Source organism: Leopardus geoffroyi, chromosome A1 (assembly GCF_018350155.1).
Source record: "Leopardus geoffroyi isolate Oge1 chromosome A1, O.geoffroyi_Oge1_pat1.0, whole genome shotgun sequence".
Lineage (NCBI taxonomy): Eukaryota > Metazoa > Chordata > Mammalia > Carnivora > Felidae > Leopardus > Leopardus geoffroyi.
In genome coordinates, this window is record NC_059326.1 from 196,101,992 (window position 1) to 196,125,518 (window position 23,527).

At 41.5% G+C, this 23,527-nt stretch overlaps 1 protein-coding gene across 2 annotated transcripts; it reads left to right on the forward strand.

Annotated features, from left to right (window-relative positions):
* The first annotated feature begins 4,249 nt into the window (after positions 1-4,249).
* Positions 4,250-14,770, forward strand: RBM22 (RNA binding motif protein 22). 2 transcript variants are annotated; one of them, XM_045437104.1, is made up of 11 exons: positions 4,250-4,421; positions 4,864-4,917; positions 5,887-5,916; positions 6,752-6,884; positions 8,124-8,224; positions 8,326-8,498; positions 9,781-9,981; positions 11,439-11,603; positions 12,376-12,464; positions 12,675-12,806; positions 13,657-14,770. In XM_045437104.1, the coding sequence occupies exons 1-11, from the start codon at positions 4,368-4,370 to the stop codon at positions 13,785-13,787; spliced, it is 1,263 nt and encodes a 420-aa protein (XP_045293060.1). In that variant the 5' UTR covers positions 4,250-4,367; the 3' UTR covers positions 13,788-14,770. The 2 variants fall into 2 exon arrangements, with proteins under 2 accessions (XP_045293060.1, XP_045293067.1); XM_045437111.1 differs by having other exon boundaries at positions 4,282-4,421; positions 13,885-14,770.
* The last annotated feature ends 8,757 nt before the right edge of the window (positions 14,771-23,527 follow it).

The window sequence follows — 23,527 nt, forward strand, 5'->3', positions numbered from 1 at the left end:
TCTCTTTCTGCCTCTCTTTCTCTCTCAATATAAATAAACGCTAAAAACAACAACAACAACAACAACAAAACATTAGGGGCACCTGGGTGGTTCAGTCGGTTAAGCGTCCAACTCTTGGTTTTGGCTCAGGTCATGCTCTCACAGTTTGTGAGTTTGAGCCCTACATCGGGCTCTGCACTGATAGTGAAGAACCTGCTTGGGATTCTGTCTCCCCCTCTTTCTCTACCCATCCTCCACTTGCATGCACACACTCTCTCTCTCTCTCTCTCAAAATAAGCAAACATTTTTTAAAAAGTAACATTAGGGGCGCCTAGGTGGCTCAGTTGGGCGTCCAACTTCGGCTCAGGTCATGATCTCGCAGTTTGTGAGTTCAAACCCTATGTCAGACTTTGTGCTGACAGCTTGCTCAGAGCCTGGAGGCTGCTCCAGATTTTGTCTCCCTTTCTCTCTGCCCCTCCCCTGCTCACATTCTGTCTCTGTCTCTCTCATAAATAAACATTAAAAAAATAAAAAAATAAAAAGGTAACATTTAATAGAGAATCAACCAGTGAAAAAATATTTTCCTCATGTTTTTATCCCTATCCTTCTGGTTAAATCAAGGAAAAAGTATCAATACTCATGTTTGTAACATCTAAACACTTCCTCTTCTTTTTTAAACCTAGGCTTCTAGTTCAGAGTCTGGCAGACAACAGTAGCTACTTACTAAAAAAAAGGCTGTTTCATTTTCATTCTATTTGTTTTTAAGGCTGCATCTAAATATGTGATACTATTTTCCATTTACAGAAGTGATAGAAAGTTTCCTCTTAAACTATATTTTGAAATGAAATCACTCAGGAGTGAAATCACTTCTGCCCATGATACGGGTATCTGGAAAGAGTGTCACCCCCCGCCCCCACTCAAAAAAGAAAAGGTGGATAGATGAGAAAGTCATAAATTTTACTGGATCTATCAGAGAGCTGATGTGGCAAAGCAGCCAAATAGCTTGAATTTCAAGGGGTGGGGGGGCGGCGGCGGGGGGAGCGGGGAGGGACAGACCCCTCCAAGGAGAGATCAGACATGCACAGCATGGGAGGAAGAAGTGTTGGCCATTATAAGCAGGTAAGAGGAAATCAACAAAAATCTTAAAGAATTGTTTGAACGGTCATATTTGGGCTAACAAAACAGTACAAAATCCCTGGGAGCCTAAGACACTCAGGGAGCTTGCATGCATTCACAAGCTCTTTCCAGAATCTCCACCAGGTATTCATGAGAAAGACCTGCAGGGAGGGAGAGTGCTGGAGCTCTACAGGGCCTCCTTGGTTTGGAGGCCACAGAAGAGATCTGCTGCTTCTGTAGGAAAGGCCTGAGAGCCTGCCTCCTCCTGCCCAGGCCCCTCCCTCATAAGGAGAAAAAGGCCACTGGGGGAGGAACAGAAAATCATGTCTCCCCAGGGCACAGGTAAAGACCCACTGCTGCTGGGGCACAGTAAGAAAAAGCTTCTACTCTTGGGGGCAGAGGACAAGATTCAGTCCTGAGCCCCAAAAATCTATAGCAACCAATACCATTCAAGTTCTACCACTGCAGGAAGGGCAGGAAACTCTCCCTGACAAGGCCGGCTACAGGCACAAGTCACAGTTTGGCTGTCATAGACAGCAGGGGCAGGAATGTTAAGAAAAAAAATCACTCGTGAGGCCTGGCCACAAAGGACCCACTAAAGACGGAAGTTGAACTGGAACAAAGAACCTCCAACAAATTCTCAACTACCGACCTAGCAAGGAACTAATAACAGCTGCTGGGGGAAAAGCAAGGCCAGAGAGACTCACCACTAAGGTTTGGGTGTGCAGGACAGCTGAACGCTAAGGATAAAATATGAACACTTGAGAAAAGTTCTTCAACCCCATCCTAAAGCACAAAATAATGCTAGAGGATACGAAATCTGTAATGCATGGAAGGCAACCATAGCAACAACAAAACCCAACCCCAGTTCAATTTCTGACTAGATTGACCAAACCCCACACACGTGGCCTGACAGATCTGCCCACTTCCCAGCATCTACCTCAGTCTACTGCTACATAAGCAATGACTGGCATTCAATTAAAAAAAAATTGAGTTACACAAAGAAGTAAGGAAGAAACAACTCATTTTTCACAGACAAAACAATAAGACCATATACAGATATGACCCAGATGTTGGAACTATCAAGGATTCAAACTCTGATTGATATGTTGAAAAAAGTAGTTGAAAATATGGATAATATGTATGGACATGTTTCAGCAGAGAGGTGGAAACTGTAAGAGACAAATTGAAATAAAAAACAGGATCAGAGAGGAAGAATATCTTTTACAGGCTTATCAGTAGAATTGTCATAGCTAAGGAAATAATCAGGAAACTTGGAGATCGGTCAACAGAAATTATCCATATTGAACCGCCTCCTCCTAAAAAGGGAGGAAATAACACCACAGTTTTCAAGAGCTATGGGACAGTATCGCGTGGTCTGATGTGTGTAATTGGAGTCCCGGATAGAGAAGAAACTAGGCAGAAGAGTAAAGAAATGATGTCTAAGAATTTGCCAAACAGCAAACGATAACAAACCATAGGGGCACCTGGCTGGTTCAGTCGTTACAGCACACGACTCTTGATCTCTGGGTTGTGGTTTTGAGCCCCATGCTGGGCATAGAGTTTTCTATACAAAAAAATTGTTTTTAAATCTTAAAAAAAAAAAAAAAAAGATAACAAACCATAAAGAACCTCAGCTAAATCCAAGCACTTTGCCTTACAGGAAAATATACACTTACCATATGATCAAGTAATCCCACTCCTTGGTATTTACAAGTGAAAACCTATGTCCATGCAATAACATGTATGTGAATGTTTATAACGGCTTTATTTATATTCACTGAAATCTGGAACAACTCAGATGACCATCAACTGGCATATGGATTTTTTTTTAACCCACCCGGTACATCCAAGAATCTCAGCAATGAAAAGAACAAATATGGAAGACTCTCAAATACTATATTGGAAGAAAAAGAAATCAGACCCAAAAGGCTATAATAGGACTCCACTTATGATTTTCTGGAAACAGCAAAACTATAGGGACAGAACAGATCAGTGCTTGTCAGGACTGTGTGTGGGGAGAGGGGAATTTACTTGGTCACGAGGAAACTTTTTGGAGTGATGAAACTATTCTATATTTGTAGTGAATATATGTAAAAATTCATAACTATACAACTAAAAGGTAAACTTTTACTGTATGTAAGTTCAACCTGATTTTTTAAAAACTGTGGTGACTTAGGGGCTCCTGGGTGGCTCAGTCGATTAAACATCTGACTTCAGCTCAGGTCATGATCTCACAGCTTGTGGGTTCGAGCCCCGCGTCGGGCTCTGTGCTGACAGCTTGGAGCCTGGAGCCTGCTTTGGATTCTGTGTCTCCTCTCCCTCTCTGCCCCTCCCCTGCTCGTGCTGTGTGTGTGTGTGTCTCTCTCAAAAATGAATAAACATTAAAAAAAAAAAAACAACTGTGGTGACTTGAACATAATAGGTATTTTAATGATACACTGTAAGTGTACAGAATGCTTGAATTCCTAAAATATTGGCAGTGCAGTAATGAGTTGTTCAAAAAACGATGTAACGATGCATGTTGCATAAGACCCTTTAAATTTCAAGAGGGAAAACACTACTGTTGTCTTTGGATTTGTGGCTTCACCATTTATTAGCTACACTACCAGAAGAAGCAAGTTAATTACTGGCTCTAAGCCTCACTCTCCTTTTCTGTAAAACAGGGACAATCACACTTGCCTAGAGGGTAGTGGTTTGCCAGATACAATAAGGATATCCAGCTAAATTTGACTTTCAGATAAACGAGTCATTATTTTAGTATAAATCTATTTGGGACAAATTTATACTAAAATATGGTTTGTTGTTGATCTGAAATTCAACTTTAGACGTTCTGTGTTTTTGCTTGTTAAAACCGGCAACTTTACAGAGTTTATTGTGAGAAATAAGACACTGGCACGTCAAGACGTTCGCCCAACGTTTGGCATAATAAACGCTCCACGGGAGCTAACGCTGTTTGAATCCCATCCCCTCATTCCTTGCTTGTTCCTCTATTCTTTCGCTCAATTTTAAAATAAACCTATTGTACTTCGGCTCTTCTTCCTAAGCACGGACCAACTCAAAGAAAGGACCAGGGAAACCCCACAAGGCCGCCGAATTGTTAAGCGAAGAAATTCCGGGCGACGTCATGACGCACGAGGCCCGCCCCCAAGGGCGCCCAAGACGCAGAAATAAGACGTCAACGGGCCGGGAACCAGCCTCGGGGCCTGACGGGATTGTGGCGGTCCTCTCTCCCAACTCGGAAGCCGCCACTGCCTCCAGACGCTCTCAAGATGGCGACTTCTCTGGGTTCCAACACCTACAACAGGCAGAACTGGGAGGATGCGGTGAGTATGCCTGCCGGAGGAGGACGGAGAGAGGCGGCGAAGCCGGGCCTCTTTGGGGCGGGCAGGGCCGTGGCTGTGGATCGGCCGAAGGAATTCCGGGAAGGAGCCAGCGCTGCGGCCTAGCTCGGCCAAAGCGGGAGGCTGGAGGGCGGCCCTCCTTCGGGCTTGGAGGGAGGGGGCTTAGCCAGGGTCCGGGACCTGCCCCCTTCCCACCCGTGCCCTCTCCTCTCATTTCGAGCTGGTCTTTTTTTCCCGCCGCTTGCCGGAAGTGCAGACAGCGCCCCCTCCCGCGACCGGGCCCGTGCAGAACCTCGGGTTCCTGCCCTACCCTGTCCCCGACCCTCGCTCCTCGCCTCCCCTCCCTCCCCCTTCCCCACGAGTGTGGCTGAGATGGCAGGGTCTTCCGAGCCTGGCTTTCAACCAGATTTCCCACTTTCACCAGGACTTCCCCATTTTGTGCCAGACATGTCTTGGAGAAAACCCATATATTCGAATGGTGAGTAATCGCGTGTGAAACGAGAGTTATTCAGGTTCTGTCATTGTTGTGTTACCTACACGCTGTCCGTGAAATGCTTCTCCTAGCCAAGCCAAAGCAATGATGCTCCTTTACTAACCCAAAGCACAGGACGATTTGCAAAGGACTGTCATGCTTATTCTGTCTTTGGAACTCAGCGGCATTCCTGAGATCCAGGAGTCAAAACAACAGCTAATATTTGTTGAGCATTTATCTAAGAGTGAGATGTATTAACCAGGCAAATACGGTTTATGTTTTTTCGGTATGGCAAGCAAGGAGCAGAGCTTGGTTATAAATTCAGATAGGCTGACCCCAGGGACCTTAGCAAGGAAGGAGGAGAAACTCGGTGTCCTGATTCCTAATCCAATACCTTTTGGCCACTGCACCTTGTAATCTGTTTAGTGTAAGGTAACCCCATCCTTATAAATAAGGGTAAAATCACCAGCAGTTAACGTTTAATAATTAGAATAGGGCTGTGTTGTGATCCGTCTCAGAGATCTTGATTGACTGTATACAGGCTGTCTGCACAGGAGGGTATAGTAGGTACCTCTGACTAAACTTTGTAAAATGGGCTAGCCATAGCTACGTCCTCCATGATTTGGGGACTGTGGACACTATTAGGAATTTTAGTTCTTAAATGAGAACTTGGGAGCCAGAAGTGAGCAGAAGAGTTGTGGCAGTGGAAACATACATATTTACCCAGTATTAGGTCCATAAGATTCTTAAGAGAGTATAATTCATAGCAGGTAGTTAGAATATATATCTGTCATCCCCTGCCCGCCCCCCCCCCCCCCCCGCCCCCCAAAAGAGGTGGTCCCCACACACACATACACACCTCATTAGGATGCCGGGGATCTCCAGACACATTTCTTAGATTGTATTTAGGGAAGGAGCAGACATCCAGATTTTTTCTTTCTGTAACCTGCTGTTTTCTATTTTTTTCTGTTTCAGACCAAAGAAAAGTATGGGAAGGAATGCAAAGTAAGCATGTCTGTTAAAGAGTAATCATTTGATTTGATTTTCCTTTTCTTTTCAATTTGCTGGGCTTTGAGCTTCTCCAGTAAAAGTCAGTGCTTCACAGACTTTCATATATCATTTATGTACTCACTGACTGTTAACTGTTTAGTGTGAGAGGTAAGAAAGTGAGGTCTTTAATGTAAAGGTTCTTAACCTGGCGTCTGTGAATGGGCTTTGAACCCTCAGAGATGGTATACTGAGTGTTGTTGTCTGACCGTGCACATGAGGATTTAAAATTTTTTTTGACATTAATTTATATTTGAGAGACAGAGCACAAGCTGGGGAGGAGCAGAGAGAGAGGAAGACACAGAATCCGAAGTGGGCTCCAGGCTCTGAGCTGTCAGCACAGAGCTTGAGACAGGGCTCAAACTCACGAACTGTGAGATCATGACCTGAGCCGAGGTCAGATGCTTAACCGACTGAGCCACCCAGGAGCTGCCAAGTGAGGATTTTAGCAGAGGAGGAAGGTCATAGCTGTCATAAGATTCTTAAAGGAGTATATGGCATTCCCCACTGTCCCCCCAAAAGATTAAGGGTCATATGTTAATGGTGGTTACCTCTAGTGTGGGGAGGACTTTGACTTTTGAGTATTTCATTTCTGTACTGTGTTAAGTTTTTAACTCCTGGGGATGGGTGTTCTAAATGGAATCGAAATGTCAGATGGTGTTTAGACTACATGATTGCTAAGATCTCTTCTAAACCCTAGAGTCAAGGATCCTTTCTTTAAATCCCCTGTTGTTATTAAATCCCCTAGCTTGATTGGCCAGACCAGCATCAGGGCTCTTATTTTGTTTTCCAGATCTGTGCCAGGCCATTCACAGTATTTCGCTGGTGCCCCGGTGTCCGCATGCGTTTCAAGAAGACTGAAGTGTGCCAAACCTGCAGTAAATTGAAGAATGTCTGTCAGACCTGCCTCTTGGACCTAGAATATGGTATGTTTGCCCTGTCTAACAGATCTAAAACCATGCAGATGCAGGTGCCCTAGATGACAAATTAGTCTTTGTTTCCTACTTCTCACCCCATCTCCAGTTCTGATCCCCCTTTGGAGCGCCTTTTGTGCTCTGCTTTTCCTAGGAAGAGGAGAATCGTGCCAGGCCATCCTAGAGCCCTTCCGGACAAGGGGAGGAACTTAACTTAAGGAAAAGTTGGGAGTTAATCAGGACTGGCCCAAACCTCTCTGTACATCCGTGTAGCCAAAGTGAGGCAAAGGCATTGTTCCTATGGTAGATAATCTCTTTGCCTTGGGCTTCTTTCAAAATCCAAAGCTCTTTCCCACAATCCCTACCAGAAGCATAGGCTAATTATGCTTTAGATTTCTATGTTTTGGGGACTGATGTGCTATAACTGCTCCTATTTTAAAAGTAATTTGGGAGTGATTTTTTTTTTTTTAACTACAAGTGATTTTTTGTTTATGAGAAAAATACTTTTTCAATAAGAGTTTCTACTATACAATAAAATAAAAGGGAAAATATAAGTTTATGTATGTTAAGAAAGTTAGCTGCTAATCAGAGTCCTGATCATATATTGTTTAATATTATTTACTTACATGTTTGTTAAAAGAAGTGTTCTGGTTCTGGAATATAGTGACTCTTACTGACTATGACTATCCAAAGGATCTAGAACACCAGCCTAAAAATAACCCATTTTTTATGTTTATTTAAATAAATCCTGTTCCAATAAAAGCTAGGTACTTCATTAATTACAGGTCAAATCTGACCATAACCAAAGTTTGTTCATCTAAAAGATTTTCTAAAACCTTCATTTCAAATTTCATGACAGCTTAGGAATTTCGACAGTTGCATAGAATACTCTTTGGTAGTTTTGGCCTGATGGTAATAAAGATTTCAAATAAAAATAAAGCCTCTGGGGACGCGTGGGTGGCTCAGTCGGTTGAGCATTGGACTCTTAATTTTAGCTCAGGTCACGGTCTCATGGTTCATGGGATTGAGCCCTGCATGGGAGAGGTTGGGATTTTCCCTCTCCCCTCTCTCTACTCCTCCCCGCTCACGCTCTCTGTCTCTCAAAATAAATAAACATTAAAAAAATAATAAAGCCTCTGATACCTAGAAAGCTGGAGGAGGGAACAACGATGTTGTATTCCATGTGCGTGTTCAATATGGATTTGTTTTAAAATGTATCTTGAGGTTTTTTCCTCCTTTCCTTTGTACCAGGCCTGCCCATCCAGGTTCGGGATGCAGGATTGTCTTTTAAGGATGATATGCCAAAGTCAGATGTCAACAAAGAATACTACACACAAAATATGGAGAGAGAGGTGTGCTGCCACTTTCTTGATGTAATTTTATATTTGGTAGAATCCTAGTGGATTGATACAGTCTGTGTAATTTATCTTTTGAACTTGTCATCCCTCTGTAGATTTCTAACTCTGACGGAACACGGCCAGTTGGCATGTTGGGGAAAGCCACATCCACCAGTGACATGCTACTCAAACTAGCCCGGACCACACCCTACTACAAAAGGAATCGACCCCACATTTGCTCCTTCTGGGTAAAAGGAGAATGTAAGAGAGGAGAGGAGTGTCCATACAGGCAAGAGCTGAATTCCATTTTCATTATTTGCTTTTAGATAATTAGTCATCTAAGAAATGGGAGATGCTAGCTTAAACTATTTCTGCTTTAAAATCTACAAGTTTAGGGGCACCTGGGTGGTTCAGTCGGTTAAGCCTCTGACTTTGGTCATGATCTCACAATTCGTGAGTTTGAGTCCCATGTCGAGCTCTGTGCTGACAGCTCAGAACCTGGAGCCTGCTTTGGATTCTGTGTCTCCCTCTCTCTCTTTGCCCCTCCCCTGCTTGCACACACTCTGTCTCTCTCTCTCAAAAATAAATATTAAAAAAATTTGGGGCGCCTGGGTGGCTCGGTCGGTTGGGCAACTGACTTCACTCGGGTCATGATCTGACAGATTGTGAGTTCGAGCCCCATGTCAGGCTCTGTGCTGATATCTCAGAGCCTGGAGTCTGCTTTGGATTCTGTGTCTCCCTCTCTCTGCCCCTCTCCCACTCACGTTCTGTCTCTGTCCTTCAAAAATAAACATTAAAAAAAATTTTTTTTAATAAATATTTTAAAAATGTGATAAACAAGTTTATGCAATTAGTGTCATATATCTCATGTCTTAGGACTATTAAATTTAGAAGAGCTTGATTAAATTGTTTTTACTTGTAATGGGACTTTTACTCGTAACCAAGCCTTGGGAAACTAAGTTATTTTGCCATATAATACGATGTTGACTCTAAAAGTTTCTGCCTGAGAAGTATGTCATGGTTTAAATCTCAGTGTGTAGTTGAAATCAAAGGAAGGCCAGGCCTCTCGGGTATGTGAGTATGTTTCAGTCAAGACCGCCAAGCGTCTGGATCAGAAGTTCTTGATTGGGTATTGGTTAACCCCACACCCACCAAAAAAAAAAAAAAAAAAATTATCTATACTTTTTTCTGGGGCTGGTCCACAGCCTTAATGAGACTCTCCATGGAATGCAGGACTTCAGGTTCGTTAAGGACCATTGCCCTAGAGAAGGGTAACCATGTTTTGATTACTTTTTGTTTTGAAGCAGAGTGTGCCAAAAGCATTTCTTTATAAGGAAACTCTGTTACCATAGATGGTCATTTAAATGGCTTTTAGGAGGCTGGCAAGTGTTTGTGTGATACAGTAAATCCTTTTGGTGTTAGCTTTGTTGTGTTACTTATGTTTTGGTATGGCCATGGTTTCTAGTTCAGAAGGCATTTCAGGGTACATGTACGTAGCTACTATTGGGTGATAACCTGTAAATTCTTTTCCTTTGTTTTACCTTCCTGTGTTGTTCTGTCTTGAACCATAGGCATGAGAAGCCAACAGATCCGGATGACCCCCTTGCTGATCAGAACATTAAAGACCGATATTATGGGATCAATGACCCTGTGGCAGATAAGCTTCTAAAGCGGGCTTCAACAATGCCTCGTCTGGACCCACCAGAGGACAAGACTATCACCACGCTGTATGTTGGTGGTCTAGGCGATACCATTACTGAGACTGATCTAAGGTTTGTAGATAAAATTTTATGAGCTCTCTGCTTTTAACTGCCCTGAAATACTTTTTTGGGCAAAAACACAGGCAACAGGATAATTCTGTACAAAGTACATTTTTCTTTAGCCTCTCTATAGTTACGCTAATTAGTCATGCTAACAAGAATTTTTATAAACGTGTCCTTTCTCTTGCCAGAATAGTAATGTTCATCAGCAGTGCTTATAGTGCTTACCTGATCCTTCCACGTGATAATAATCACATGAGATTCTATTTGACCTAATAGCCAAATAGGGTCTTTTAAATATGGCACATATCCAAGAATGATTAATTATGTCAAGGAGGGAGAACTTGGCAGTTATAAAACTCTCATGGTTTAAATTGTTGGCTTTTTAAAGAGATTTCTGTTTGCTATGTTTATATTATTCTTGGCTTGTATTTTGCTTGGCCAACGGGACATCTAGACAGATAGTGATGGAAATTACCCCTTCCAATTACCCACTTATCTCCTGTAAGTGTATAACCGGCCCTTGGTAGCCTGTCTCCATTAAACCCGGTCTAAGTGAGCTAGACAGTCCCTACTGCTGGCTGACGCTTTCCCTGCCCCTCCCTTTTGTTTCATTGTTGTTGTTGTTACATAGCCTTAAAAAACTTTTTTAGAGGTGCCTGGGTGGCTCAGTCAGTTAAACGTCTGACTTTAGCTCAGGTCATGATCTCGCGGTTCATGAGTTGGAGCCCCGCATTGGGCTCTGTGCTGACAGCTTGGAGCCTGGATCCTGCTTCGGATTCTGTGTCTCCCTCTCTCTCTGCCCCTCCCCCACTCACACTCTGTCTCTCTGTCTCTCAAAAATAAATGTTTAGAAAGATTAAAAAACGGGGCGCCTGGGTAGCTCAGTCGGTTAAGCGTCTGACTTCAGCTCAGGTCATGATCTCATGGTTTGTGGGTTCAAGCCCCGCGTCGGGCTCTGTGCTGACAGCTCAGAGCCTGGAGCCTGCTTAGGATTCTGTGTCTCCCTCTCTCTCTCTCTGTCCCCCCCTGCTCATGCTCTGTCTCTCTCTGTCTTTCAATAATAAATAAACGTTTAAAAATTTTTTTTTTTTTTTTTTTTTTTTTTTTAATTAAAAAACAAACTTTTTACAATGTTCTTGGCTCATGAGCTGCGGGGCTGAGTTTGCCAGCCCTTTATGGAGGGTTTAGGGTCCCTACAAAACCTGGATACTGGAGCCTCTTTTCCTCCATGGAACAATCCCTGAGATGTTTGTAAACCTTTATTTACTCACTATTTTTCTTATATTCTCTCTCAGTAAGTAGTACCCACAGTAGGGCAGGGTACTGGGGGAATTACCTGCAGGTAGTTAGGCAGATGGCCAGGGGGCCACCTGCCTTGTGTGTGAGTGAGTGCAAGAGTGAATAATCCACTGCAACCTCCTGGGAGTGTCATTAACTCTCCTGTTTCTCTGTCTGTATCCCTTCAGAAATCACTTCTACCAGTTTGGGGAGATCCGGACGATCACCGTCGTACAGAGACAGCAGTGTGCATTCATCCAGTTTGCCACGAGGCAGGCTGCAGAGGTGGCTGCAGAGAAGTCCTTTAATAAGTTGATTGTCAATGGCCGTAGACTCAACGTGAAATGGGGAAGGTGAGAATTGGGCTATTTTACGGTGTCTTTATTGAGATTTTCAAGGAAGCGTTTCATTATCTGGGGGCTAGTATGCTTTTGGTGAATGGGTTTAAGTCAATAGGACCGTTAAAAACAATGTTTCATTCTCTGACACTTCTCTAACACTGTGGACATTGGGAGGATCCTGCTTTGGAAATTTATTCAGGGCTTTGCCGTTGTAATCTACTCCTTTGAAGGTTCTTACCTTTTGTGACCAGCTGTTATAGGCCAAATATAACATCAGGGCAAGAAAGATTGGATTTGAGAGTTTACAAATGCATTAGACCTAGTTTCTGCCCTCTAGGGGCTGGTTGTCCAATGGAGAATAGCTAATTGAAGTTTGAAAGTGATGATTGCATAAGAGAGACTCAAGTGAAATATGCTGAAGGTTCAAAGGGAGAACATGTTTCCAGCTTGGAACTAGGAAGGAGCGCCCCTTGTGGGTGCTTCCTGTGTACTGATTAAGCACTGCGCCAAACACACATAGGTCGCTGCTTCTTGTCCTTAACAGCATTTCCAGCAGAGTTTGAATCCAGGTCTTTCTGGCTTTAAAACATTTGCTTCTGTCTACTCTGCACTGTGGCATTTAGGGGAAAAGAGTATTCTCTGAAAAGGAGGCAAGGAGCAAAGGAACTCTATTTGACTGGGAAACATGAGAAGCAGAGGTGTGAGAGAAGGTGGGACAGAGTGCTGACATTGTGTGTGTGTGTGTGTGTGTGTGTGTGTGTGTGTGTGTGTGTCTGTCGCCCAGGTCCCAAGCAGCCAGAGGAAAAGAAAAAGAGAAGGATGGAACCACAGACTCTGGGATCAAGCTAGAGCCCGTTCCAGGACTGCCAGGAGGTGAGTGCAAACTTCCTGCCTACTGGGTAGCTTGCTGACTTCAAATGCTCACACCGCCCTGCTGTTCCTCAGTGTCAGGAGAGACCCAGGAAGGTCTCTGGCTACACTAGCAACTCTTTTCCCCCAGCAGGAGCCCCGGGCTTAAAGGAGGTAGAAACATTGTTGCACGGTCATCTTCCCTTTGACCGTTGGCTGTTTTCTCTTCTCCAGCTCTTCCGCCTCCTCCTGCAGCCGAAGAAGAAGCCTCTGCCAACTACTTCAACCTACCCCCAAGTGGTCCTCCAGCCGTGGTGAACATAGCCCTGCCGCCACCCCCTGGTATTGCCCCGCCCCCACCCCCAGGTAACATCCATCTTCTTTCTTAGTAAATAGGTCTCATTTAGCCCAGAAAAATCTTTGTGAGAGTCCTGTCTCCACACCTCATTATCGTGGCTAAATCCTCTGAGTTTGCCCCGTAGAGGTCTGCAAGTAAGCCTGATTTGTTAGGATCCCTGATCTTTCATTTTTTTCCCTGGCCTGCCAAGGAGGAGAAGGTTGCCAGTTTTCTAAAGATCTGAGTGTGTATGATCAGAATGGGAGTTACTGGATTATAGTGATCGCTCCTCAGTTTGTCCCCTGTTTGGCTCAAGTTACATTTGACTTTATCTTGGGGTGGCGGGGGCAGTAATAAGCAGTTCCAGGACCAGCACTTTGTGTAGCGCTGCTCTAGAAAATGTCAGTGGCCATCTGAACAGTGTAGGTAAGTCACAAATAGCCGGTTCTCCTGTGGCAGAGTTCCCATACTCTGTAACAAAGTCCTGGTTTCTGAACACCTTCCATTCTAGTATAAAGCATTGAGGTTGGTGGTGACAGAGTCTGGCATCAGCCTGGTTCCTTCCTCACTTCCCAAATCCTGATTGCATCCTGTCTGGTAGGCTTGGTGTGTTAGGCACCAAAGGCTCAGATGACATACTACCAGATCCCTTTGGGTCCTGTGGAGTTTTCTTTTAACCTGGTCTGAGGGGAAAGCTTTCTAAAGCCGAGGAAGTACTACAGGTAGACATGCCTAAGCAAGTGTGTGAACTGACATTTTCTGAAGCCCCTTGTCAATTTGACTTACGGCTAGGTGGTTTTGACCTTAGAAAGATTCACAGGTTTGAAAGGTTGTCCAGGAAACGGCAAGCCTAACAAATTTGTCCTCTCCCATCTGCAGGTTTTGGGCCACACATGTTCCACCCAATGGGACCACCCCCTCCTTTCATGAGGGCTCCAGGACCAATCCACTATCCTTCTCAGGACCCTCAGAGGATGGGAGCTCATGCTGGGAAACACAGCAGTCCCTAGCACACTATCAGCACGCCAGGGCTTTACGGAAGAAAGGGCGCTCAAAAATCCCAGTAAATGAATCTTGGAATAAATATATTTTTTCCTTCCTTTGTAGTTTCCGTGGTAGCTGAATGTGTTCAGATGTGGGCAGTCGGAGAACGACAGCCATGCTTTCCTACACGTGTTCCAAGGATTGATGGACCTCAAATAAGCTGCCATTAACACATCTGGTTACTGCTATAACATTGCTAATAAAACTCAATGCCTGTTCTCCTTACTTGTATGGCGAACAAGCGACTGGGTGAATTGGAATGTCTAACGGAGTTACCATCCCAATTATATGTTCATTTTGTATCTTTTTTGGGGGGGAAAAATTGACCTGCGCTAAGATCTTTTTGACCATTTTTATGTCCATTGGGTACTTTTCCTTTTTATCATCTGAGAAAAGATTACTAGTATTAATCATTGTAGTGGCATGAGTGTGATTTAACACTTCGGAAGTCACGTTCTCAAGGAGACAAGTAGAAGCCAGCACCCAGCACAGCCCAGATCCTTCCTTACCTCTCCTCTCCTCATTTATTACTAAAGGCATCTGGCGGCTAGTTTCACTTCTCTGCCCTGCTAAAACAAGATGAAAACAAAAACCGCTTTCTAGTCCTATCAGTCGGATGGAAACACCGATGTGGAGCTCTGTGTTGTTGAAGAAATCTGGCGTCTGGGATGAAATGATTTTAAAGAGCTTCCCGTAAACCATGTGAACAAACTGTGAAGTGAAAGTGGCAGCGTGCGTCGGGCTGGAAGGCTGTGGCCCGCGGCTGGGACTGTCCTCTAGCATTCACCCTCGTGTGTCTTCAGCGTCTCTCCTCTTAGTCCCCTGCTGCTGGGCAGAGGACTCTGTTTGGTCTTAGAATGTTTGGATATAACTGAATTGTAGACGGCAAGAATAATTTGATGTTGTGTGTTTTTGTTTTTAAAAAATTAAAACGGGTCAATTTTCCAAACGTTGTCATAGGCTTATTTCTAGATTTTTGTGCTTTGTCCTTCGGTAGCTCACCTTGAGGTCAGTAGCAGTTAGAATCAAATTATGTATAAATGTAAGTTTTTGGCTTTAGACTGTTCCGATTTTTATCTCTGTCTCCATTCTAGGATGGGAAAACGGCCCAGGCCTTTTTCGTAAGTGCTTGTGGTTAGTTGTGAGGTTGGAATAAGAATGCACAGAAGGCAATTGGCACGGAGCTGCCGGGAGGTGGTTGAAAAATGGGAGCTTTAAAAAGTCACTGCCATATTATCCAAGTCACTTTAAAGAGAAACAAGCAAAAATTACCCGAAAGTCTATTTTTCCTGAAGCCAATTCCATGTCACTTGGGTAAACTACGTATTTCTGGGATGGACATAACCCACAGGACCCTTTTTTAACTTCTCTGGAGAAAATTGTTTTTTCCTCTAGAGAGCTTCCTCTGGGTTGCTTGCTTTTTTTTACTTTTATTTTTGTTTTTTAAAGATTTCAAAATTAGAAGGACTTAGAAAATTTGATTTAATTTCTAATAATGCCAAATGTGAATCGGTGAGGGTACTTCCAAGTATTTTGACACCGTTTGGGGTAGGGTTTGTTTCTGTTTTGGGCCTACTTTTGAACCTGTAAAAGATTTTTAGCCAATTTGTGAATAAGATGTGGATTGCGTGTAGTGCTTTAATAATGCCAAGTTTGATTATATCTGTACATATATATGTATGTAAATATATGACTCCAATTGTATATTCTTTTCGAGAAGGAGGGGATTCTAAATTTTCTGCACTCTCTGGCTGTGGATATATATTTTTTTGAAAAGCATAATATGCCAGCATAAGTTGAAGTGTAGAAGCGATGCTGTCTTTCTTGAGTAAATCAGAATTAAGAGCAATTGGATTTTGACAAAAACTCTTAGGTACTTAACCAACTCCGTTTCCTTTTCCTCTAGGGCACACAGCTGGGGGTGCACTTGGTGACAAGCAACCTTTGCCATTCCCAGACCAGGTCTGTAGAAACATCTCACCCAATGCCATGAATTCTTTTCCCATCTGGCTAAAGACACAGGAGGATGATCCCTCCTCTGGAGGGAGGAAGATGGCAGAGTCACAATGGAAGGAGCCTGGGTTCCTTATCACTGCTTCGAGGAGGAGAGCATTATGATGGGGGGAATTTTTGTTATAGTGAAGTGTTGAGACCTGGGGATTTATCTGTTACAGCAGCTAGTGTTACTCGAGTAACAGAGATGTAGTTGAATCTCCTCACAAAGAAAAACCCCATTTTTGTTGATAACGAGTAATGGTTTAAACAGACTCGAGCCAGGTGATCTGCATTGAGACCCTCACTTCAGCACCTCCCAGCTGTGTGCCCTTGGGCACATCACTTAACCTCTGTCTCCTGGTCATAATGCCTCCCCTCCCAACCCTTCTCGTTGCCTGTGGTATTTTGGGCTGCTCCCCTCATGGAGGAGGCTCAGAAGGCACTGCATCATGACAACTAAATTAAGGCAGTGACTGCCCATGGGGCAAAGAGTGATGTGACAGATGTTTTAGACAAGTCAGCGAGCCACCACTGTAACCTGAAATAAATGGAAATAGAAGAGTCAAGGATGACACCCCGCCCCCCCCCCCAGGTCCCTGGGTTGGTCAGATGGGTGGAAGGGTGCCTCTTCCTGACCGAGAATGATGGTTAGGGGAGGACAGTGAGGTTGGGATGTAGGGGTAGGAAAATGAGTCCAATGTGGGGGTTGGTAAGTTTAACTGGAAGACCTATGGAACTTCCCAGCCCAAAGGGAATTGGAGCTAAAGAAAGACCCCAAGATTTGGGAGTTGGCAATGAAGTAGCATTTGAAGCTGTGTGTGTGGAGTGAGATCCTGCAGGATAGGGATGTAGAACACTAGTTTTTAAACTTCAGTATTTAAGTTCCTTCAGTGGGTCTACACAAGTTGGTGAGGCAAAGACCACCCTCCAAGAAACACTAATATGAGATGAAATGGTTTTCTAAGATTAGAAGAAGCTACCCTCCTCAGAGATCCTGAAGTCTTTGTATTCTCCCTAACATTTTATTATAAAAATTTTCTAACATACAGAAACGTTGAATTTTACAGTGAGCAGTCACATATCTACTAACCAGATCTACAATTAACATTTGGCCATATTTGCTTCAACACATACCTGTCTATTCATCAATCTGTTTTTTATGCATTTCAGAGTAGACTGAAAACAGCAGCATACTTCACCTTGAAGCACTTAAGCATTTATATAATGAACTTGAGTTCAATATTTGTAGATTTTCTAGGTAAAATTTATACAGATCGAAATGCACATATCTTGAATATGCTACTCGAGAATTTTGACATTGTAGCCATCTATGTGACCCAAATCCCTGTCAAGACGTAGAACATTACTATCATTCCAGAAAAATATCCCCTGTTCTCCCTAGTCAATACCCTGCCCCCATCAATCTCCAGAGGCAACTACTGTTCTGATTTTTTTCACCATAAATTAGTTTTACTTATTTTAGAACTTTACATAAATGGAATCATGCATTGTGAACTCCTTGTATTTGGCTTCTTAACAACATGATGTTTTGGAGGGTCATCCAGGATGTGTATAATTCCTTCTTATTGTTGAGTAGCATTCCACTGTATGATTATACCATCACCTTCCATTGTATGATTATACCATCACTTACCTTCCATTGTATGATTATACCATCACTTACCTATCAACTTTTTGCTATCATGAATTAAAGCTGCTTTGGATATCCTTGTACACTTTTTTTTTTTTCTTGGTGAATATATGTTTTTATTTCTCTTGAAATAAATAGAGTGGACTTCCTGGATCACAATGCTGGTGCCCATTTAGTTTTAAAGGAAACCGTTGGAACTTTTCCCAAGATGGTAGTACCATTTTACATTCCCACCAACAAGAGTTCCAGTTGCTCCAAAACATCACCAAAGTTTCATATAAAAAGTCTTTTGACTTTTAGCCATTCTGATGGGCATATTGTAGTATTTCATTGTGGTTTCAGTTTGCATTTCCTTTTTCAGTAGTTGTTGGTTGTTTATATATCTTCTTTTGTGAAGTGTCTGTTCAAATATTTTGGCCATTCTTACTGGGTGTCTGTCTTTTTATTAACTAGTTATAGGAGTTTTTAAAATATATGTATGTTCTAGATGTTAGTCCTCTGTCAGATATATGTTTGCAAATACTTTCTTCACATTTGTGGCTTGCCTATTCACTTTCCTATTGGAAAGATGATAAGCAATTTTCTTGATGAGCAGAGATTTTTTATTTAATGAAGTCTCATTTATTGTCTAGCATACAAAAATATGTATTAGTTTGCCAAAGCTGCTGTAACAAAGTATTATCAAGTTGGTGGCTGAGCCAACAGAAATTTATTGTCTCACCTTTCTGGAGGTTAGACATCCAAGATCAAGGTGTTGGTAGAGTTGATTCTTTATAAGGCTGTGAGAATGTGTTCCAGGCCCCTCTTCTAGCTTCTGGTGTTTGTTGGCAAGCTTTGGCATTTGTTGGCTTATGGAACTATCACTCCCTGTATCTGCCTCCGTTTTCACATGGTTTTCTCCCTGTGTATACATCTACTGTTTCCAAATTTCTCCCTTTACATAAGGACACCAGTCAGATTGGATTCAAACCCACCCCACTGACTTCATTTCTTCTTTGTTGAAAAGCTTTTCCTTTGTTAGGTCTTTTACGTTTCCGTATACATTCTAAGATCAGTTTGTTAATTTCTACAAAAACATAGGGCTATGATTGGGATTGTGTTGAATTTGTAGATCAATTTGAGAAGAATCGACATCTTAACAGTACTGAGTCTTCCAGTGCAGAGCACGGCACGTGTCCCCATCGCGTGAAGTCTGCTGTAAGTTCTCTCAGCAGTATTTTACATCATCAGCGCACAGGTCTGATGCAATATTTGTTACATTTATCACTAAGAATTTTGCGATTTGCTCCTATTGCAGCTGGAATTTTAAAAAACGTACTTTCTAATGATTTCAGCTAATATATAAAACTGAATTGGTTTTTGTATATCAACCCTGTATCCCGTGACCTTGCTTAACTTCACTCAGTAGTTCTAGTACTTGCTTTATAGATTCCTGTGATGATCTATGTAAGAATAATATCTGCAAATATAGACCAGTTTACTTATTTGTTCCCAATCTTCATGCCTTTTATTTCTTTTTCTTTTCTTTTTTTTTTTTTTTTTTTTTTTACTGAACTGGCTAGCACCTTGAGTAATATATTAAATAGAACTGGTGAGAGTGGACATCTTTATCTTGTTCCCAATACTGAAATACTTCAGCATGTTACCATTAAGTATGATATTAGATGTAGATTTTCTTTTGTAGCTGCCTTTTATCAGACTGAAGAAGTTACCCTCCAAATTCTCTGAGAATTTTCACTGTAAACAGCTGTTGAATTTTGTCAGTCCTTTTTTTATGCCTCGTATGGTTTTCTCTTTCACTATGCTAGTGTGGTGAATTACATTGATTTTTACATCTTTTAGATTAAGTTTGTTTATTTATTTATTTTGAGAGAACAAGCAAGCTAGGGAGGGGCAGAGAGAGAGGGAGAGAATCCTAAGCAGGTTCCGTGCTGCCAGAGTGGAGCCCAACACAGGGCTCGAACCCATGAACCATGCGATCATGACCCGAGCCAAAACCAATTAAGTCACTCAGGCGCCCTGACATTGATCAATTTTTAAATGTTAAAGCAACCTTGAATTTCTGGGATAGACCTAACTTCGTCATAATTTATTTCTTTTAAAAATTTATTTTATTTTTTCTACTCTTACTGAGACACAGTTGGCATTGTATTAGCTTAAGGTGTACAATGTGATTTGATACTTGTATTTATAGCAAAATAATTATCAAAGTCAGTCCAGTTTATATCCATTACCTCACATAGTTACATTTTTTCTTGTGATGAGAACTTTTAAGATCTATTCTCTTAACAACTTTCAAATATGCTATATTGTACCATTAACTATAATCGCCATGCTGTACATTACATCCTTAGAACTTACTTAATTTGTAACAAGAAATTTGTACCTTTTGAGAAAGAATGAAAACCTGCCATTTGCAACAATGTGGATGGAACCGGAGGGTATTATGCTAAGTGAAGTAAGTCAGTCAGAGGAAGAGATATCCTATGTTTTCACTCATACGTGGAATTTGAGAAACTTAACTGAAGACCATGGGGGAAGGGAAGGGGGAAAAATAGTTTCAGAGAGGGAGGCAAGGCATAAGAGGCTCTTAAATACAGAGAACAAACCGAGGGCTGATGGGGGGGAGGCGGGGTAGGGGTGCAGGGGAGGGGAAAATAGGGTGATGGGCATTGAGGAGGGCACTTGTTGGAATGAGCACTGGGTGTTGTATATAAGCTATGAATCATGGGAATCTACTCCTGAGGTCAAGAGCACACTGTATGCACTGTATGTTAGCTAACTTGACAATAAATTATATTTAAAAAAAAGAAAAAGAGATTTGTACCTTTTGACCACCATCACCATTTGAAGCCCTATGACCCAACATAGACATAATGTATCATAACATATATCTATATATGATATCTATCTATCTATCTGTATCTATATAACTACATATAGATATATATCTATATCTATCTGTCTATATACTGTTTTTTTGTGTTTATGTTCATGAGAAGTATCGGTCTTGAGTTTTTTGTAATGTCTTTGTCAAGTTTCTTCTGGCCTTGTAAAATATGTTTGGAAATGTTACCTCTTCCTCTATATTTTCAAAAAGTTTATGTAACATTGCTATTAGTTTTGTCTTAAATATTTGATACAATTCACCAGTGAAACCATCTGGGTCTGGAGTTTTCTTTTGGGGATTTTTTTTCTTTAGTTTTAAAACTTTATTTTGGAATAACTTGAGATTTACCGAACAGGTGCAAAGATGTACAGAGAGTTGTTATTCTTCACCTAGCTTCCCCTAATGTTAATGTCTTACATAGCCGTGGTATCTTTGTCAAAAGCAAGAAATAAACATTCGTATAGTACTATTAACTAGACTAAGTCTTTATCTGAATTTCACCATTTTTCCCTCTAATATCCTTTTTTCTGTTCCAGAATCCAACCCAGTCTACCACATTACAGAAAAGTACTGGTGAGCTATTTTGCAGCCTGTCTCTTGACTTGAATTTGTCTGATGTTTTGTCGTGATTAGCCTGGGGTTATAGATCTGGGGGAAAATATCTCAAGGAGAAGTGCCCTTATCATGTTATATCATTGATGATGTTAACCTTGATTACTCGGTTAAGGTGATGTCTTCCAGGTTTCTCCTTTGTAAATTTACTGTTTTTCCCTTCCTATGCTCTATTTTTTGGAAGCAAGTCAATAAGTCCAATCTATAATCAATAGGATGGGATTTACATTCCACCTCCTGAAGGACAGGTTTCTACATACATTATTTGGAAGTCTTTTGTGGGGAAGAAAGAAGACTTGTCTTTTCTCTCCCCATTTATTTATTTATTCAATAATTTATTGTGGATGCATGGATATTTATTTTTTCTTTGAGTTTATAACTGTTTATTCTGTAGATTGTCTTTTCACCATCTTGATAGTGTCCTTTGATGCATGGAAGTTTTGAATTTTGTGTATTCATTTTATAAAGTGTTTCATAGTAGTTAAAAATAGTGAGTATTCTCTAATTTGGCAGTGCAGTATTCTACATTTTTATTTTATTGTACAAATTTCCTATATTCCCTACTCTGTCTGATAACCAATCAATAATTAAAAGAACTGTGTTAAATCTTCCACTATGACTTTGGTTATATCCTTATGTAAGGATCCTCTTTATCACAATAATGCTCTTTGAAAGTCTCCTTGTCTGATGTCAATATGGCTGGAACACATTTCTTTGGGGTAGTATTTAACTGGTTTATCCTTTTCCATTTCTTTATTTTACTACTGTGTCGTAGTTTTAGGAGTGCTGTTTGTGAAAAGCATAGAGCTGGAATTACTTTTGACTTAAACTGTTATCTTTAAATTGGTGAATTTTACACATTTACATTTATTGTGATAACTGATATATTTGAATGTATTTATACTATCTTATTTCATGTCCCTTTAATTGCTGGTTTGTTTGTTTGTTTGTTTGTTTGTTTTTCATCCTTCCTGCTGTCTATTGAATTGATTTCTCTGCTCACCATTGCTTCTTAGACTCTATACTTTTATTCTGGATCCTTCCTAAAGCATGTTCTTTTGCTCTTTCAGAGGTTAGTGGGAAATTCTCTCACTACTTATTTGTCTAAAAATGAATTTGTTTTGCTCTCACTTCTTGAAGATGTTTTTCTATTATGGCTGTCATTTTAAATAGTCTTTTGTAGGTAACCTAGCTTTTGTGTTGGGTAATTTGTAGGCAATATCAACTTTTTTGAAATTTCTCTGTGACTTTGGAGTTCTGCAGTTTCACTACAATGTTCTTTAAAAATTTTTTTTAAGATTTTATTTTTAAGTAATCTTTACACCCAACATGGGGCTCAAATTCATGACCCTGAGATCAAGAGTCATATACTCTACCAACTGAGCCAACCATGTGCCCCTCACTGCAATGGTTCTTTTTTTTTTTTTTTTTTTTTTTTTGAGAGAGAGAGAGTGGGGAGGGATAAAGGGAAAGAGAGAGAGAATCTTAAGCAGGCTCCATGCCCAGTGCAAAGCTCAACATAGGGCTCGATCCCACGATCATGAGATCATGATGTGAGCCAAAATTAAGAGTTGGATGCTTAATCGACTGGGCCACCCAGGTGCCCCATAATGGTTCTTAAGTGTGGATTTAATATCCTTTCTCATGATAGGGTGAGAATTGTGTGAATTTATGTCCTTTTATCAAATTTGAGAAAACCCCAGCCATTTTAAAACATTCTGGAATTCCTGTCAGTATTGTTGGACATTTTCATTTTGTTCTCCATGTCTTTTAATTTCTCTCTCATACTTTCTAACTCTTTACCTCTCTATGAAGCATTATGGGCACATCTGGTTCACTAATTCTTCCTTCAGTACATCTGATCTACCATTGATTTGTCCATTAACTATTTTTTCTTTTTCTTTTAGAGAGAGAGAGACAGAATGAGTGAGGGAGAGGGGAAGAGAGAGAGAATCTCAAGCCGGCTCCATGCTCAGCACAGAGCCTGATATGGGGCTTGATCTCAACTGTGAGATGATGACCTGAACGGAAATCAAGTGTCAGATGCTCAACCAACTGAGCTACCCATGCACCCTTGCTCATTACCTTTTTAAAAGGAGGGACTGTTTTGGTAAAACCTAACACATGTACAGAAAAAGTACATAAAACACAGACATACAACTAAATATTCTAAAGTGAACACCTATGTAACAATCACCCAAATTGTAGCAGAAATTGCCCAACTGTCCCCAGAAGCATTTTATGTGTCTCTTTCTGATCACCACCCTCTCTTTCATCCCGAAGTTAACACCATCCTGACTTTTACATTAACACCTCCTTGCATCAGCAAACATCTATGTTTGTATCTTCCTTCCTTTGCTTTTGCTATTTTGTTTCCAAGGTGCATCAGTCTCTGGATGTTACCTGTGGCTGCAGCTCACCTACCTTCACAGCTGCAGGATCTAATGGCTGCTTTCCCGACGTTGTGGCTATGCTCCGTCTGTGCCATTTCTATATCGCTGTGCGATTTTATTTATGTAAGGAACAAAACAGCCAAAATCACAGAATTTTATGTGAAT